We start from the raw sequence: 18,730 nt of genomic DNA on the forward strand, positions 1-18,730 counted from the left end.
AAACACCCTTTTCTGCAAATCAAAAGGATGGCGGGGTCGGCCTCCGTACCATCACGGATACTTGCCCTCTGTTCCGAGCACAGGAAGAAAGACAAAACGCACGAGATGCCACACACCAGCACAGCACCATGACACGGTCACGAGACCCGGCCGCCTGGGAGGAGCGCGGCGAGGAGGAGCCACTTACCCGGGCAGGCGGACGTGTCACCGCTCATCTGCTGAATCAAATCCCTGCAAGACAAGCGGGCACGGTCACGCACGTGCCTTCCCCACAGGCGGGGCGGGCAGGCTGGCATGCCGCGTCCCCCGGGTACCTGCTGGGGCTGTCTGTTGGCTGCAGGGCCACGCACGCCTCAGTGGCCCGGTTCCAGGTGCAGTAGGGGTCTCGGGCCAGCACGCAGTCCTTGCAGGTGGCATGCTTCTCGCAGAAGGCCACGGGGGCCTGCACCACGCCCGAGCTGGAGCCCGCATAGACAAACCTTCCGCCCTGCGGGGGTGAAACACGGAGAGCAGGCGGGTGAGGGGGCAGCCGGGTGCGCACAGTGCCAGGTGCGTCTCCGGCTCGCGGACGGTGACGAGCGTGTTCCCTCGTTTTCTCATCTAGGAGCTTCCAGAGCTACAAGCATGCAGGCGCCGCGTGGTCTCCCAGCCCAGTCCGCGCACTGACTCAGCACTCCGGGCCTCGGTCCAGTGCCCCCCTCCCTCCCGACCAGGCGCCTGTGTGGATGCGTGTCTCCCTCCGAGTGGACGGAGCCCCTCCAGCTGGACCCTCCTGGCCCCACCACAGGTCAGAGGCCAAGGGCACAACTTAGAGCCCAATCTCAGGATGCCTGGCGGGAGCAGCCATGCACGGACAGCCCCAGTGGGTACAAGTCCAGCGGGGCCGGGAAAGGGGGTGCCAGCGAGCGGTGGGGGAGCGTTCAGGATTCCAGGACGTGGGATAAAGGACGTGCCAGGCACTGTCACATCCAGGTTTGCGAGGAACACGTGGACAGGGAGGCTGACAGCCGGCACATCAGAGAGCCCAGCTCACAGAGCAGCTAACTGCTCTCCTGGACGCAGCGGGGACAGGCCTCCCATGCGGTGGTGCCACCCGACGTGTACACAGGATTGCAATTCTGCACTTCTGTCTATGCTGTCCTCCGCCCACAAGCCTGTCTCCCCCCGATCTTCTGGGTAACCCTGAGATTTGCGAGCTTAACAGAATTCAGTGTTTCTGACCCAGGTGGGGTGCAGTCTTCCGCTGGGGGGGACAGAGTGGCTGGCGCTCTGAGTCCCTGGGGCCAGCCTTGGTCTCCTGGCCTGTGACCCTCCCCCCCTCCCCCCACCCTGCATGAGCACAGCTGAGAGAAAGGAAGTCCCCTCTACAACAGACTGTCCTAACAAGTGGCAGAGAGAGGCAGGCCCAGGGCCAGACCGCCGTCGGCCCGCACCGGGCAGATGAGGCCACGCGCCTGCCGGAAGGACCGAGGACGCCACCCCAGATCACGGTGCAGGGTTCACGTGGCTCGAAGAGGCGAGGGTTTCTGGGAGGGCCGAGCAGGTGACTTCGAGGGACCCAGGAGGGTGCAGACACCTGACCCGTGCACGTGGCTGTGGGCGGGGGGGCAGGCTCCTATCTCCGTGTACACCCCCTCCCCAGGGCTTGGCTCCTGTGAAGCAGAGCCACCGAGTAACGGAGACTGATGGAAGGGACAGGAAAACACGTGCGAGGGGGTGGCTGTGATCGCTGGCGGGTGCATGCATCTGGGGGCCGGAGGGATGGACACACAGCAGCCTTGAGGTCCCCCGCAAACAAGCGTTAGTCACCACGGGCCGAGCACACGCCTGCGCACCCCAGCTCAGCCTGTGTGGGCCCCTGCTGTCACGCATGTCCCCAAACCCTCAGCCCCTCCAAGCACAAGGAGACCAGGGTGTTCCATACACCACCAACCAGTTCTCTGAGAAGCCACCAAGACAAAGGTAGATGGGGACTATCCCAGGCCACAGGGGCTGAGGAGTGAGCCACCCCAGGCCACGTGAGGCGCTGGAAGTGGAGCGGACGTTTGTGAGGACGGAGGAGCACCTGACGTCTGGGGGCTCCTTCACGCCGAGGGAAGGCCCGGGGTCCCTGCGCCTCATCCTAATTCCTCTGTGGACCTCACACTATTTTAAAATGAGAGGTGTTTGAAAAGACAAAAAAAAACACCTGACCGGGTGTGAGGTTTGGGGAGTGCGCGTGCGCCCTGGCCCTCTCCCGCCTGGCCCCTCGCAGGTCCCCACGCCCCTGGGAGCCCCGGGCTCACACTGTCCCGGCTAGGTCTCTGCGTGCACGGCCACGTCTGACCTGTGCAGGATCTGGTGCTGAAGGGTTTGTGCAAATGATGTGCCCACCAACACGCAGATGCAGCCCGCAGCCTGGGCTCAGGGGGGACCAGATGGAGCATGTCTGCTGCGTATTTCCACACGAACGGAAAGCAGGACTCAGATGTCCATACACCACGTTCACGGCAGCCTGGGGTGCAGGCAGCCCACGTGCCCGCCCACAGATGGCGGGGAAACAGAAGGTGGGTGTGCGAACTGTGGAGCATTCCTCCCAGAAGAGGAAGGATATCCTGTCACATGCTACACGGGTTACCCTCAAGGCCCTGCGCTTGGTGAGATAAGTCAAGACAACAAACACTGATCCCACTCACATGAGGTCCTGGGCCCTCAAATCCCAGAGGCAGAACGTGGATGGTGGGCGCTGGGGGCTGGGTTAGTGCTCAGTGGGGACAGGGTTCCTGTTGGGGAAGGTGAGAAGGTTCTGGAGATGGATGGCGGGAGGGTCACACAACCCCGTCAACGTAGCGCCCTCATAGATGCTTGAAGCGGTAAGTGTTCTCAACACGCATTCACGTTAACAAACACAAAACCACCACCAAATCCTCGGGGGAGCGCAGACCTTCCCGGGCTGTGCGCCAGCCACTCTGCTCCCACAGCCAAGGCCCGCGTGGCTGCCCGCGAGAGCTGGCGAGCGGGGACAGAGCGGGGGCGTCTCTCCCACCCCGAACGTCCACTTCCTAACGTCGTGGCTGCACATCCGCCATTCCAACCCCCCGAGCCCACCCGCCCGGGGAGAAGGCGTGGGGGCCCCTGTGAGGACAGACAGATGGCTCCCACGGCTGCCAGGCTCCCTGCGTGGCCTGCCCCCGGGCGTGGGCATGTGACCAAGTCCTGGCCACGGGCAGGTGGCTGACCCACAACCTCCTCCTTCCTCCCCAACCCTCATCCCCCTACGGGACGGACACCCACGCGCCCAGAAGCCTGAGTCTCCGAACGACACTGCGGACGGGAGCTGTGGTCTCTTCGCGTCTACACTGGGGGCCCAGCCTTTGGGCTGACGCGCATTCCACAACCGGGAGGCCGCAGGGTACGGGCCGCAGCCTGGCTGAGCAACTGAGCAACGCGGCTGCGGGCGGGAGGGCTTCTGCCTTCCTGTTCCAGCAGCAAAGCCAGATGAGCGGGGGCGGGGAGGCACCGATGCCGAGTCTCTGGCGGCTTGAAGCTCGCCTAGGCTATACGGTCGTCTTCCCCTTCAGAAAGCCCACGAGCCAGGAGCCGGGAGGGGACGTGACCCCTCGGCGGGAGTCTGGACACCAGATCTAAGAAGGTAAGCTCACGACGAAGGGGACCCGCGTGTGATGTCTGCAAACACGCCCGTGCTAAGTCCGCGGCTTGCTCTCGTCTCCCGCCTGGCTGCCGGGCCCCTTGCTGTGCCCACTGCCCCCACCAGGAACCAGGCTGCAGGGATGCTCGGAGGGGCTGTGGGGCCACCTCCTTCAGGTGTGAAGCTCTGTCCACACCTGGACAGAAGGCTCAGGAGCGTCCTGGGTCAGACAAGGAAGTGTCGGCATGCGAGCAACACCCTACAAAGCAGGGACAGCGGAGCCTGGTGCCCCAAACAAGGCCTTACGCCCGGGTCCAGGCAGTGGCCAGGCAGAGGCCAGGCTTGCAGCTTGGGGAACGGGAACAGAGCCCTTGGGCTCAGGCTCACAGCATGAGGACACCCACATGGAGAAGCGAGGCCTTGAGCCACAGGGCAGGGCTGTGCCACCCCCAGAGTCCGATGTCCCCCAGGTACAGATGAGGAAACTAAGGCAGGACCGGCTTGTCGGCCTCATGTGCTCACGGTCCTGACCCGGGCCTGCTCTGCCCCTCCTGCTCCACCCCAGCTGTAAACGGGGAGGCACGTGCCCCAGGCTGCAGGGACAGATGGCAGGGGACGGCCTGCGGCACCTTTCCATCTCCCCAGCTTGCCTTCCCTCCATCCCAGAGCCCAGGGCTCCCATGACCTTCTGTAAGAGCCTGGAGGTTGGCTCCTCTGGACCAGCCAGGTGAGCGCTGGCCCGGCCGGTGATACGGCCATGTGAGGCCGCCCGCCCACCCGCCTGGCCGCTCTACCTGCTCGGAATTCAGCAGCAGTGTCTGCACTGGCTCAGAGTCCTGGAAGAGCTGCGTCTCCTCGATGATGTGGGCCTCATTCTCCAGGCTGACCGCTTTATGCAGGGTGCCCCGGTCTGCAAGGACAAAGCTAGAGGTCAGGGACGCGCCCGGAGCGCAGGACAGTCCCTGTTCTTCCTCTCAGCTCCCTCCCTCGACAGGACACGTAGAAACTGATGCAGTCTGCACTTTGGAGGTGGGAAAGGAAAAGCCACTAGCAAATGCACTGCGGCCTCTCGTGGCCTGGGTCAGCACCACTGTTTTCCGAAAAACGGCTTAACACACCATTGCTGACTGCATTGGAGGTCGGTGCAAAGAGATGGTACGAGCAGGTTGTAGGAGAGCTGGCTCCCAGGCCCCACTGGCCCTCGGGGGTGCTGTCCTTTGAGGGGCCGTGGGCAGGTGAGGGCCGGCCCCCCACCTGGCTCAGAGCTCGCTGGAAAGCCCCCAGGGCTGGCCACGGCGCCCTCTCCCAGGACGGGCTCCCATGGCAGGTCGGGACAGGCCCTCGGCCGGCTGCACGGGCACCACCCGGACTCCCTCTGTGCAAGCCTCAGCCACCGTGCCTGGACCCCCAGACGGGGGCCAGGACCCGCGTGGCCGCAGACCTTGGAGGCCAGTACCAGGGGCTCTTCCGTAAAGCAGCAAGGATGAGCCCGACTGGCCCGGGGCCGGGACCCACCTGTGCCGACAAACATGACGTCGTAGAGGGTCCCGTCCAGGGCCTGTGTCCTGTCCACCACGATCTGCGTGTAGTTCACATCGCTTCGGATGAGCCTGGGCCTGTTGTCTATCGGGGTCACAGAGCTGTCCATCAGAGGGTGGTCTTTGACGAACTGCAGGGTCTTGTCTGGCAGACTGAGGGAGCTGGAGAAGTTGGCGGCCCGCGCCTCGCGGTTGATGCACTGCGGAGAGCAGAGCACCCTGTCAGCGCGCGCACCGGCCAACCACACCGGCCGCTGCACGCGCTTCCCACGCGGCCCCCGTGAGGCGCAAAGCCCACTGCACGGCGGGTTCATCGGAAAGGCCACGAGGTAAAATTCCATGAGACACGATGAAGTCGTTATGTATCAAGCTTCTGAAACTGAAAACAAAGTACTTATCGCCTGGTAGTTCTTGCACGAGAATGCTGCTAAAATCACTAAAAACAGCCCAATTCCAAATAGCACAAAGGTCAAGTGTGAGAGGGATTCCTTCGTCTGTCCCTAGCTCCTGATGTGCGTGAGCGAACGCGCTTCAGTTCGGAACAGGCGTGGAGGGATCTGACCGCTGTCGGCCGACGGGCACCCCAGGGACGAGACCCAGTCCTGGGGGTGAGCGAGCCTGAGTGCCGGCCATGTGCCTGGCCCCACTCCCCGACCCCCACCCCCGGCCCCACTCACCGCCCCGGGCCGCGGTGTGGGCACAGCCCCGTTGTAGCGAACCCACTTGGTGTGGGACTGCTCCACCGTGGTGCTCTGCATGTACTTCCCCTGGGAGAAGACCGCCTCTGCGGTGGACAGGTTGTAGGCGCACACGGCGGACAGCCCCACATTGTTCCTGGGGAGGAGGGGACAGCGTGACCGCGCCGGCGGGTGGGCATGCCAACACCGCCCCCCGGCCCCCTGGCCCGCACACTCACAGCTGTGGGGTGAAGACCCCGTAGATCACGGGCTCCTTCAGGCCCTGGGCCCTGAGCACGAAGACATCCTGCAGCACGTTGAAAACGAGGTTGCTATCCGGCCGCGAGCAGATCAGCCTGGCCTTCAGGAAGGACGTCCACTTCTTCTGCAAGGTCCGCAGGCCGCCCTGGTCCCCCTGAAACCCGAAGGAAGAGCGTGGTGGTGGGGGGGGGCAGGACCCGGGAGCGATCCACGCCAGGCGGGGTCTCTGATCAGAACACAAAACCCAGAGAGGCCTCTCCTGGAAGTCACCTTGCAGCAGCTGGGGCCACAGGTGGGCCACACGCACCCGGCCTCGCACCCGGCCTAACAGCTGCGGACGCCCGCCAGCCTCATGCCACTGACCCCGGTGAGCGAGCCACGGACTCAGGGCTTCCATCTGCCTCAGTCCTCTTTGCAGAGGACGCGGTCATTTCTAAGGGCTTTGCCAGGTCCTCCACAAACACATTTTCGTGAGCTGGCCCCAAGGGACGTCGGATGTGACGCGCTCGGGAGACAGCCCCGAAACAGAAATCCGGATGTGGGAGATATTGGAATCCAAGCGTCCTTACTTATTTTGGACACGAAAAACACCCCCCCACCTTTATGTAGGAACGCCGAAACCCCAATTCCAACAGAATCGAGCTCACACAGTGAACAGAAACTTTCTATAGCCTGGGAGGTGGTCTGGGGACAATGTCTCAGAGGCAGGCCTGCTGAGGCCGGACAGCTGGTCCCACACGGGGCGCCGACGCTCCCGGGGTCTGCAGGGGGACCCCCCCACCCAGGCTGCCCCCGGTCAGGCCCAGTGTCTGGCGGCCGTCCACACCTATCCGCGGCACGGAAGGATGAAGCAGTGGGTAAAGTGACATTTTGGAGGAAGCTTGGAGCCTGGGCCATGCAGCGCATCCTCCAGACACGCAAGCGCCCCGGGCCAGAGCCACCAGGAGTCGGGGGCTGGCTCACCTTGCAAACCCGTGCTACCCGTGGGACCATCAGCTTGAAGACAAACTCGTACTCCACAGACACCTCGGTGAAGAAGAAGTAGACGCGGTCATCCCCGCCGTCCACGCCGTCTGGGCGCTCTCGCATCACGTCAGCAAAGACGAAGCTTGGCTCTGCAAGCGACAGACGTGCGTCGTCCCTCTGCGCACCCCCGGGGCACACGACGCAGAAGGGGACGTGCGCCGTGTCCCCCCCAGGCCCGGGGTGCGGACGGTGCCTGAGACCATGCCTGTGAGAACGGGCAGCCAGCTCCCTGTCCCCGGGGACCCACCGAAGACGCCGTGTGTGCTCACACAAGCCCCCAGCCCGCAGATCCAGGTGCCCCAGCCCACCCCACAGCGAGGAGCAGCCAGGGTCCCCCAGAGCCCCCGCGACTTCCAAGCCCACGAGAGCCCTGTGTGAGCAGTTGCAGGGCCCCGCTGTGTACATGCTGTCCCGAGGGGAGTGGCCCGGCCAGCCCGAGTCACCACCAGGCCCTCACATCGCGAAGGGCAGGGACCACATCTGGCTTCAGGGAGGGCAAGGCGGCCCCGATGTACCACGGGCTCCGCGGGGAAGGACCCAGCCTGGGGCGCTGGCTGCGAGTCCTGGCCGCTCCAGAAGCTCCCCGTGTGGGGGCCGCCCCGAGCTGGGGGGATGCGAGGGCCCTCGGGGAGGCTCAGAGCCGCACAGGAACACGGCAGCAGGGGCACCTGCCTCTTACCGTTGAGCCACGGTATCGCATACTCCGTCCTCAGAGGGCTGTGGGACGAGTTTCGGGAGATGATGGGCTCGCTTCCCAGAAAGTTGTAGGATGTCCCGGAATACAGCTCCCCATCTTGAGCACCCCAGAGGACAGAGGAAAGGGGGTCAGCCGCAGCGTTCCCGTCACAGCTGGGCACGAGCCCCCCCCGCCCCAGGAGGGGGACAGACCACGGCCCTGCTCCTGGGCACGCGTGGCCGCTTCCCGGGCCTTCTGCTGCATTTCCAAGACCAGGACAATCGTGCACTCCACGTGAAAGGTGCTTTTTGAGGGCTGGGGTGCTAACACCAGGTGACCCCCCACCCGGGAGGTGACACACTTTATGGTGGGTGCGCGGGGCTCCCGGCCTGAGGCTGCGGCTCCGCACGGACCTCCCTCCAGGAGTGTGGACAGCATGAACGAGAGGCACGTGATTTGCACGAACGACAAATCTAAAATAACCCCTTCCCACAAATCTGACTTGTGGCCCCGGACGGTGGCCGGTCACCCTTTTGCACAATGAGTTCAAACAGTCATACGGGGGTCTATGGAGAGGCCCGCGTGCCTTCTGAGAGGACAGGGAACACGGAAGAAGACGGAGGGAGTCCCCGTGCGGGGGAGGGACCCGAGCCCGGCTGCGCGCTAACCTGGGGGCAGGACTCACCAACCATGACGGACGTGTAGCTCTGCGCTGGGTCAAAGGGGCACCTGCCCTTGCCATCCTCACTTCTCCCCAGAAATTTAAAGGATGTTAAATTCTGCAATTGAACGAGAAGAAAGAATATCAGGAAATGTCTGAATTTCTATGCTTGCAGCGTCTGGGTGCTAAACCATTTCCCAGATGCGCTGTCTGGGGGGGGGGGCGGGGATGGGAGCAGGTGCACACAGCCACGCGAGTCCCAGGGCTGGACGCGGCACCTCGAGAGCCGCGCAAGAGCTAGGAGCCTCAGATCCAGCTGACTTGGCTGTAAGACGCCCGCAGCTCCGGGGTCACAGGGCAGCTGGGGCAGACCTGGGGCGGGAGGCGCTCCGCCAGCAAGCAAACGCTGTGTGCGGGATTTCATACCAAAATGGAGGCATTTGAGGCGGTGGGGCCCAGACCACCCAAGAAACAGGTGCCTGGAGAAAAGCAGAATCTCCCCCTCATTCCACCCCATTCTGCACTCACACAGCAGGGCTGACCTCAGGCTTGGGCGTCCCTCCTGGCCAGACCAGGGAACCCAAAACCCCGATGCATAAAGGGCGGGAAAGCTTTGTGCATGGACGCTGAAGCCGAGTTCGATGACAGGTGACACGGGGAAGGGCCCACGCAAGGACAGCTGAGAGGGGACGTCAGAGAAGAGACCCGTCCGCGGGACGCACACTAGGGAAGGATGAGCAGCCGGGATGCAGCTGATGACAGCGCCACCTCCAGCCCTCCCCACCTGCAGAAGCTGAACACCACGCGGGCCGCGGGGAGTGGGTGCGCGGCCGGGAGGGAGGGGAGCAGAGCGGACGTGGGGTGCTCGCGGGCCCGGAGAGGCCGTGGGCCCGCCTTCAGAGGGCAGACTCCCCGTCAGGCCAGGGATTACAAGCCAGGGTGCGAGTGGATCACGGGTCTAGGGAGGTTGGGGGACGTGTGAACGAGGGGTCGGCCCTGAGAAGAGCGGTCGATGGGGACGACTGCGCATCTTCTCAGGAACGACAGGCCTGGCTCGGCCGTGCAGGAGAGCGCCGCTCTTCCTAGCCCTCAGGGGCCGCGGGTCACAGGGCAGCACGCCTGCTCCCAACCCTGCCATCGGCCTTTCTGTCAGCTCCAACGTTTTTATTAGAAATACTGGAAAAAATTACAGGTCCAGATTTAAATGGGACGCCCGAATCCCTTACCTAACAACTGACAGGCCCACGGGATCGGAGTCTACGCCCCAGAGCTCAAAGCCGATTGACTAGAGCCAGCAGATCCCCAGATGTGCAGACGTTTCTAATACGACCTGGCACACTTTTCCCCGACACAGAAAGAGGCCAAGCCTCTCCAAGGGCCCAGACCGCCGGGTCGACCAGGCTGCGTGTGCGCCCGCCCCAGGGATCTGTGCATGAACACGGTTTCCCCAGGCAAGTCCTTCATCGGCCCCCTACTTAGCGCTGTCACTGACGTCTGACTCAAGGTTGGAGAATCTTCTTTAAATTTCCATTGCTTTGGGGTTTCAGCCCAGGAAGCTCTTCCACATCCCCCTCCCCCGGCCGGTACTAAGTCAGAGGCGGTCACTGGAAGATGGGCTTGTCAATCCACAGGTGCACACTTGTCTCCTCTCTCTGTGGCCGTTCTACATGGTTCCACAGGTGCCTGAGCAAAAGGAGCTTCTCCCAGCAAGACACTGCCGTCCACCGTGCTCCGTCCTTGCAGCTCCCTGTCGGCAAGGGGCCGGGAGGACAGGGTGGGGGCCCCTCTGCAAAGACCCTCATGCAGCACAAGGCAGGCCGAGGCCAGGAGGACCGATGCGGGTTGGAAGGGAGCTGCTTGCACACTGGCCGCTGCCCCTCTAGGGCGTGCGTTCCAGCACCAGGCCACGTGGTGAGGACCCCGAGCCCAGCAGCGGCCGCGGCGTCCCCACGAGGCCGGGCTGCCGTAAAGCAGTGCAGACAGGTGGCCTCCAGCCCTCGCGCCCACTCCTTCCAGCTCTGGAGCTCGGGTACCGGCTGGTCGGAGCGTGGTGAGGGCCTGTTCCCTGGCCGGCAGGCAGCCCCCCGTTCTCTCGTTTGGAGAGAGCTCACAGGCCCCATCTCCGAAGACCAACGCATGGGGGGCCTAGGGCTTCCCCACGTGGATTTGGGGGACACCAACACTCAGCCCACAGCACAGGTGAGCCCACAATGCATCAGCAGGAGCAGAGCCCTGACTCGTCCATCAGACCAGGACGCGAGTCACAGCAGGCCTCCCACAAACACAAAACGTGGCAAGAAGGACGTGGGAGGCCAGACCACGGCATGCTGCTGCTGCGTGTGTCAACAGCCCACGTCCCAGAAGGTCCCCCCACTGCCGGCTCCACGCCGTGGGCCACTGGCCCCGAGTCCTGCCCTGTCGTGCCCCCAGCCTCACCGGGCTTCCGGGAGCCCGGCGAGTGGCCCGCAGCACCCCGAGGCGCCCCCGCCGCCGGCCATTAGAAAACCCTACTGCCCTGCGGAGCGGAGAGCCCCGATGCTGCCCCGGAGGGGGTGCTGGCCTTACCAGGTGGTCACAGGATGGCTGGAACGCGTTGGTGCCGCACACGTAGAGGGCGTGGGCGCTGAGCGGCTGCAGCACGCGGATGTAGTTGAGACATTCAGTCTGCAAGGGAGAGACGCGCCATCAGCCGCCGGCCGGCTCCCGCTGGACGCCCTCCGCTACCCGAACTTCAGGGCGCGGGGCCGGCAGCCCCCACCGTGCCTCCCTGCCACCCCACCAGCACCTCGGCGAGCCCCCGCGTCACGTGCTCGCGTGGCCCTGCCCGGGCGGTGGGCAGGTCCCGGAGCCAGCCTCCCCCCGCCCAGGACAAACCTCCGTCTGCAGCGTCCACAGGCTGGCTGTCAGGGGCCAGGACCTCACCCCCCACCCCCGGTCACTAATTCACCCTCAGCAAAGCCGTGCTGACCTCAGACCTTCCTGGACGCCCGCCACTGAAGGGACGCATTTACTCTCCCTCGACACTCGGCACGTGCCTTGAGGCGGCCGGTGCGCGGCATCCCGCCTGCCGTCCTCGTCCCCGGGGACGCCACCCCACCCGCCCCAGTGCGTGGGGCTGGAAACAGCGCTTCTCCGGGGACAGGCTGGGCGAGGGGGGCCTGAGGCTGTGCGCACGCGAGAAAACCAGACGCCACCAAAGAACACGCTATTTTAGGCTGAAATGAGCGTACTGGGATTATACGTGCTGTTGTCTGAAATTATCTCTGTTCAGGGAAGGTTTTTCTGTTTTTCTCCCCGCCAGGATTGTTTTTAACTGGTTGGCAGTAACTCATCCTCCCCATGTGAGCCGGGAGGGACCCTTGTCCACGTGGGGCTGCGCGAGCACTCGGCCTAATTTAGCTCTCAGACAACTCCCTGCAACACCAGTGATTACCACACAAAGCCTGCATTTTCCCATTTCCTAAAGCAACTTCGGATCTAGTGATTTCAGCAAAAATGTTTAACATTTTGCTAAAAAAAAAAGTTCAGCAAAAACATTTTTTTCATTTTTAATGATTTTGAAATTAACCAACAGCTAAAATCTACCTTAACTCAGCTGTCCTGCCCTAATACCAAGGAAGATGGGGCTCTTACACTGGCAGACTCAGACACGGGCCGGGCACCCGATTGGGGCAGGGGGCCCAGCCAGTGGTGGGGTAACCTGAGCCCTGGGGGGGGAGGCGGAACCTCAGGCCAGCACTGCCCGCATGGCGAGCATGCCGAGGTGCCCAGTATCCCCTGGAGAAGGAGCAGATTCTCCAGGGATGATCGCTGCCCCAAATTCAGAAATCCTACAGCAACCCCTCCAGGCTGTTGGGGTGCTGGGGAGGCCTGAACCCTGCATTTCACACCTTTAGCTAACAGGCCCCATAAATGATTTTCTCTATCAAGTTTGAGCCCATCTGAATAAATTCAACTAAGTTAACCTTTACCAGAGTGTTTTTCAAGAGCCCCCCCACCGCCGCGGGCTCCTGCGTTGAGACCCCGCCTCAGCATTTGGGCACAGAGGACAACCCCAGGACGGTTGTGACCACGTCACCAGAGGGTTCTGAGACCAGAAATTACCTGTCTTGACTTCCCTTTTTCGGCACATTTTGCTTTTTTATCTTCTGAGACCCTCCAGTATGCCTGTTAGGAGAAATGAGAGTCCGTTTCAGTGCATGTTCCCCATTCAAAAGGGGATGCCGGCGTTAAAATGCACGGTTTACAAAGCACACGGTGCCCCATGGGGCACGGATACTCCCCCCCGACAGTCGAAGTGGGACTGCAAAGCCAGGCTCAGCCAGAGGACGTCGAGGTCCCGAGCAACTGGGGCTTCTAGAACATTCCGCCCAAGACCCCCCCCGAAGCCAGTGGCGCCTGGCCTCCCGGATTCCCGTGGTTGGCTGCAAAACTAGCAGCCAACGCTAGAGTGCTAGCAGCAAGGTTTTCGATTATCAACCCGCTAGACCACAGGTACCCTCAAACGGCCACGTGGGTTCCTGCGACCGTCCGTGGACAGCAGGACCAGGCTCCTTTCAGTTTTCTGCTCCCCCCCACGCGTCCTCCACGACCGGTGCTTCTGCTGCCTTCACGCCCCGTGACGTGCGATCAGAATGGGGCAGCCCGCGGGGGCCTCAGCCCTGCCTTCCAGAGGACCGGAAGCCACAGGCCACACTGCAAACAGCCCCCTGACTGCTGCCTCGCCTTCCCCAGGATGCCCGGTCTCCGCGTGTGATGACCCACGATGGGCGCCCTGACAACCGGAGCCAGCCGCCGGAGCCCAGAGCTCGGGAAGCGCCCGGAGCTTCTCCACGGCAGCAGGTGATGCCCTGTGCACGCGGTCGCTCCTTGCAAGGCCTGACCGGCACACGCATCACCAGCGGTGCGTTTTCAGAGACCGAAGTCCTCAGAACACACAAAAGCAGAACCACATCCCGCGGCCGAAGGCAGCTTCCCTCAGAAAGCAAAACGCCAGCGATTTCATCTCCGTCTACACAAAACACGTAAGGCCACGGGAGCATGAATGCAGACGGGCCCCTGGCCATGCTCACTGGGCCCCGAGGGGACGTGGCACGCAGCAGCAGAGAGCAAAAAGCCAACCCCAACCCCTGGGCTCATGTCTGAGGACCCAGGGGTCGAGAGGCCGCCACCGGCCGGGGACTGGCTGAGCACCAGGCACGGCTCGGGCGGCGACGGAGCTTCCGACACTCCGATTCGCGACTCCGAGGTCATTCTGAAATCCGAATAATCGGAACACCACTACCTCCCTCTGGGAGAAGGAGCTCATTAAAAACAGGCAAACGAAGGCCAAGATTCCAGGCGCTGACCCCCCGACTTCCAAAGGAACTGGCCTTGGGGGACATGAACCCGCTTGCTGGCGGCTTCCTGCTCCCACGTGGAGGAGAGGCCGAGCTGAGGAGTCCTGGACGCAGCTGTGGCTGCACTATGGGACCTGCCTCGGCGGAGGGGCCTGTCTGTCACCGAGGACGCGGGAGCGGCAGCATTCCCAGCGAGGGGCCAGGGCGGCGGCGGGAGACGGACACTTGCCGGGCAGAGTGGGCGGCTCCATGGATGGCCTGATTTCAACCGGATTCACGTCATTTATGATAGTCCGTGGAATCGGAACACCAACTATTTGATGACATTTTTTGGATGTGATTGTGGTATTTTGGTTATTCTGACACAAAGGAGTCCTTTCCTTGAGGAAGGGGACACCCAGGGAACCCCTCATGGATGAAGAGCGTGTTTGGGACTTGCTTCGAAGCCCCCAGAGACAACGGAGCACCAGGACATGGGCGGAAGAGGGTGACCCCGGGCTGCAGGAGCCGACGGGGGCACAGGCCTCCTCGGCACCACTCCCTCGACTTGTGTGTGCTCGAGATTCTCCATAACGGAAAAATAAAAAATTCAAGAGGAAAGGACAGAGGCCCCTGGGTGAGTGGCCAGCGTGGAAGGACGGAGCTCCTCGGAAGCAGGGTGGGGAGGCGGCTTCGGGGTGACGGGCCCCTTGCTTGCTGGTGGGCGGGAGGCTGCTGGCCCGGCATGCAGGATGGCGGTGGGGCCGGCCACGGCGTGAGCAGGCTGCGCGGCCAGGAAAGCGCCCGATGCCCCAGGAGGAGTGGTGACCAGTGCAGACTGGAGGAGAGAGCGCCGGGAAGGTCTGCGGCCCACACGGCAGTCGAGAGGGAGCCCACGCCTTACCTCGTGCTGCTTCACGGAGATGTTGTGCGCACTCAGGGCAAACACGGCTTCCCGGGCACCCACGTACAGGGTGGTCTTGTCTTCGCTGAGCAGCAACACTGAGTAGTTGAAGATGCCCGGCTCGTGAAAATTCTCCAGGTGCACCTCTGCGGAGGCAAGAGAGAACATCAGGCATTTCCCAGCCCGGACACACCGAGCACCCCGTCTTGCTGTAACACACCGTCATGTCGCCAGGGCTGGGCGTGGATCCCCTGCCCGAGGCCAGCACGCAGACCCACTCAGACAGTCACTACAAGCATGCGACCCTGCAAGGCTCCCGAGCCACTGTGCTCGGCCAGTGCTGGGGCCCGGGGCCCTTTCTTGTTCCTCCAGCGGAGTTCCAAACCCTGCACTCAACGTGGCCTCTGAGGAGCGTGCCCTCCCAGGAGCGAGCGTGGCCTCCAAGCATGTGACCTCCCAGGCAACCCCAGGCTGCTGACCACTGTGTTTCCCACGATCTCGTGTACTTGTGTTCAATCTTAACACAGATTAAGTACGTGAAGAATATAACTAAGCTTTTCTTATTCAGGAAAAAACATGATGTAGCTCAAAAGCTTTAAAAAAATCTCGTTCAGTAGATATATCCCTTAACTGAAGCATTTTTCAGGGAGAAGCACCACGAGCTTATAAACGAGAGAAACAGTGATGTTTCCTCTCTTATGAGGAAATCGTATAGACAAGCAGGACGACGAGAATCGGGACAATCGGCAGTGACATGAACGGTTTGGCACAGTTTCTCAAGGCCTGACCGTCCCAGCATCAGCACGAGCGGTCTGAACTTGGATTTCATGGACCACTGGTTTCACGTAAGGACTAGGTGTCCACACATTCTGCTGTCTGGATTTTCCCAAGCTGGAGACAGACGCGCGGAGGAAGGCTGTCCCGGCATGCACACGGCCGGGGACGCTGCACAAGACGGCTCAGCCCTGCGCGCAGCCCTCGCTCCACTCGCCGGGGAGCCCAGGGGTCTCAGGACACAGCTCCCAGCAGGGGAAACGGACAGAAACTACGGATGGCAAATGAGAGCCCTTGGCGGGAAGCCTGGCCGCCTGTCAGTAAATGTCCTCAAACAGGGCATTTAGAGAGGTTCGTGCCCGGGGAGCGCACCACACATCCTCAGGCTCTCCGGGGGCCCCGGCTTTAGAAACCTAACTGGCAGCCCTGAACACGCCGGGCAAGTGTTCATGTCACCCAGGCACCTGCCCGCCCGCAGGGGGCCGGAGAGCAGACCCCGCGCACACAGTGGAGCCCATGCGTCGACCGCGACAGCAGGGCTGCCCCGTACCTCTGTGCTCCCAGGTGATCCTGGGTTTGGGTGCAAACGCCACTGCCATCCCAAACAGCATGGCGAGGGCAGCAAGCAGCCCCCCGACAGGGGCGCGCATCCTCACGCGTGGACGCCGCACAGGGGGCTCGGGCAGCAAACGCTCGTGGGCCTGGGGGCCGCGGTGGGTGTCCCGGCGGACGCTGCTCAGAGCCTGGGGGCTGTGACCGGCGGCACAGCCCGGAGCTGGTGGGCGGTGCGAACCCCGAGGACCCGCATTTCCCAGGCGCCGGGCGAGGTCACCACCGCCAACGTGGAAGGCCACCGGGTTCTTAAACTGTGTGCTTCCTTTTGGCTTCGCAAAGAAATTCTGGAAGTGAGAACAAAGGTTACAGGTCAGGATGCGTGTAGTAACACCCGCTTTCTATTCCGCGCTGTGCCCCGGGCTCTGTCTGTGCAGGGGCGGGGGGTGGTGGGGGCGCAGCCCCATGCTGACACTGCGACCCAGTCACTAAGAGCGGAGTTCCAGGGCAGACATGGGAACCCAGCCTGGGACGACCGCCCACCTCCCCCCTTGCCGGACACTCGTGGCCCGCAGTGGACCTTTGCAAAGGTGCAAACCAGGGACCCAGATCCCCCACAGACCCTGGCTTCCCAGCTCCCATAACACTTGGCAGGGCGGTCAGCTGGGGTGAAAGACCAAGAGCACCACGTGCAGGCTGAGCCGTGTGCATGTGTGCACGCTCACACCGCACGTGTGGGAGCACGCACACGCACACACACTCACGCGACCTTGCCGTGCAGGACAGCTGACCTCCTGCTGCAGACAGGGCCACCCCCAAAGCCCTGCGCCCCCAGCCGCACCCGAGAAGTCGCTGGGCCACAGAAAGCGCCGTCAGGGGCTCTCGGGGTCCCTGGGGAGCAGCTCGTTGGAAGGACAGAGGGTGTGGGCTGGGGGTCTGCAGGTCTCCCAGCCCCCACGCTCTGCCCCACACGCCATCCGCAGGGTGCCCTGCAGTGGGGGGCAGGACAGCCTCGCTGCAGACCGCTGAGGTAGGGCCCCGCCAGGACCCAGTGGGACTGTGACATGAATTTCTTCTGGCTTCTCAGGATGAGGCTGTAACCAAACAGCTGTGGGAGCAGACGTAGGACCCTCATCCTTCCCAGACATGCTGCCCCCAGGGAGGCCCCACATGAAATCCACTGCCCGCCCCCCCACCAGGTTTCCTCTTCTGCAAAATGGTGGAGCAGCCTGCCTCCCGCCCTCAGAGCGGACCCTGCTCACCACCTTCTCTTCCTTCCATCCCATCAAGTCAACCCACCTGCAAGTCTCTCAGGCCAACAGGCCCCTGGGCCCCTCTCTGGAGCCTTCCCCCCACCCCCACCCCCACCACCCCTCAGGGACGTCCAAGGGGCAGCCAGCTCCATACCCCCCAAGAGTTCCCTCCTGCTCAGCCTCCGCAGGGCCCCCACAACCGACCATATACCAGCCCCTGCTGCTTCCTGGCACCTCAGCCCAAACCAAACCTCCCAAGAGGGTTTGAGGGGAAGTTTTGACTTTCTGTTCACCTAGCCAAGCCACTACCTCCAGGAAGCCCTCCTGGGCTGCCTCCTCATCCTGCCCAGGAGGTCACCTCTCATGCCCCTGGAATCCCTGTCTGGCCCTAAAGCCCAGGACGTGGCATGGCTTGCCCTCGGCATCACTGTGGACTTAACGGGGTCTTCCTCGTCGTACCTTTGTCTGTTACGTCCGTGCCCAGGGCACCACATCTGCCCCACTCCACTTGGTAAAGAAAGGACTCGGGGGGGGTCCGGGGGAGGGCTGAGATGTGGGCACGGCCAGGCCTCAGCTCCTCACCCCCCTTTCTTGTTGGGGCACCACTCTGCCCTTCCCCTCCCTGCCGAAGGTGTGCCGGCCAGGTCTGTTCACCCGGCGTCTGTCCTCATCCCAATGCCACTCTGTGGCCGTGAAGCCGGGGAGTGCCTCTCTCCAGGGACTGGTCACCTGCCCGGGGCCAGCACCTTGCTCCACGAACAGCCATCAGATGGGCATTCTTTTCAGGTTTGAGTTGTGCGGTCTCTGTCCCAGGTACTCAAGTCCACCGGGGGGCGCAAAGCAGCCCCAGAAATGCGTGAAGGGACGAGCACGGCCGGGCGCCAACACGACTATTTACAGAACCGGCCCCGGTCTGCAAGCCGAGTACTGTGCTGGGGACCCATGGGGACGGCCAGCCCAGACACTCGGCACCGCAGCAGGGGCGGGACTGGACGCTAAATGCAGAAGCAGATGCACCGGGAAGCGAGACCGGGAGGGACGGAGGGAGGGACGGAGTGAGCTCACCGAGTGCTCACTCTCCAGGCAGTCGGCTCTCGGGAGGGCTCCCCACGTGGGGCCGCGCAGGAGACCCTGCTCTCCCACCCACAGCGCGGGAATGGGGCACGAGGTGGCTCCGGGAGCCCAGCCAGGGGAGGGCTCCAACTGCGCCGGGTCCCCGTGTGCCCCCTGGTGAAGCAGCCCCACGGCGCCCAGCGAGCACTAAGCACTCCTGCAGAAATCCTCCACAGCTGCAGGACACCGAGGCCCCGGGGACGGGCTGTGTGCGCGGGCGATGCTGACAGCTCAGGGGTGCCGGGTGCCCCCGCCCCCCCCCCGGGCCATCTCCACCCCTGCTCCAGGCTGCACAACGCCCACCCCCATCCTGACCCCTCCACAGCTGCCCACCCCTCACCCTGCTTCC

General features: G+C 63.2%; 1 protein-coding gene across 1 annotated transcript in view; it reads right to left on the reverse strand.

Moving 5' to 3' along the window:
* SEMA4D (semaphorin 4D) overlaps positions 1 to 18,730 on the reverse strand; it is a 95,286-nt gene that overhangs the window by 2,753 nt on the left and 73,803 nt on the right. Inside the window, exons 4-16 of the mRNA XM_021694376.2 lie at positions 16,014 to 16,362; positions 14,690 to 14,835; positions 12,572 to 12,634; positions 11,033 to 11,131; positions 8,492 to 8,585; positions 7,810 to 7,923; positions 7,068 to 7,219; positions 6,083 to 6,258; positions 5,844 to 6,000; positions 5,144 to 5,366; positions 4,423 to 4,538; positions 315 to 487; positions 188 to 231 (exon numbers count right to left, since the gene is read on the reverse strand). Of these exons, the coding sequence (XP_021550051.1) occupies positions 188 to 231; positions 315 to 487; positions 4,423 to 4,538; positions 5,144 to 5,366; positions 5,844 to 6,000; positions 6,083 to 6,258; positions 7,068 to 7,219; positions 7,810 to 7,923; positions 8,492 to 8,585; positions 11,033 to 11,131; positions 12,572 to 12,634; positions 14,690 to 14,835; positions 16,014 to 16,362 (1,906 nt within the window). The remainder of the gene's footprint in view (positions 1 to 187; positions 232 to 314; positions 488 to 4,422; positions 4,539 to 5,143; positions 5,367 to 5,843; positions 6,001 to 6,082; positions 6,259 to 7,067; positions 7,220 to 7,809; positions 7,924 to 8,491; positions 8,586 to 11,032; positions 11,132 to 12,571; positions 12,635 to 14,689; positions 14,836 to 16,013; positions 16,363 to 18,730) is intronic.

The sequence above is a fragment of the Neomonachus schauinslandi genome, chromosome 13, assembly GCF_002201575.2.
Source record: "Neomonachus schauinslandi chromosome 13, ASM220157v2, whole genome shotgun sequence".
Classification (NCBI taxonomy): domain Eukaryota; kingdom Metazoa; phylum Chordata; class Mammalia; order Carnivora; family Phocidae; genus Neomonachus; species Neomonachus schauinslandi.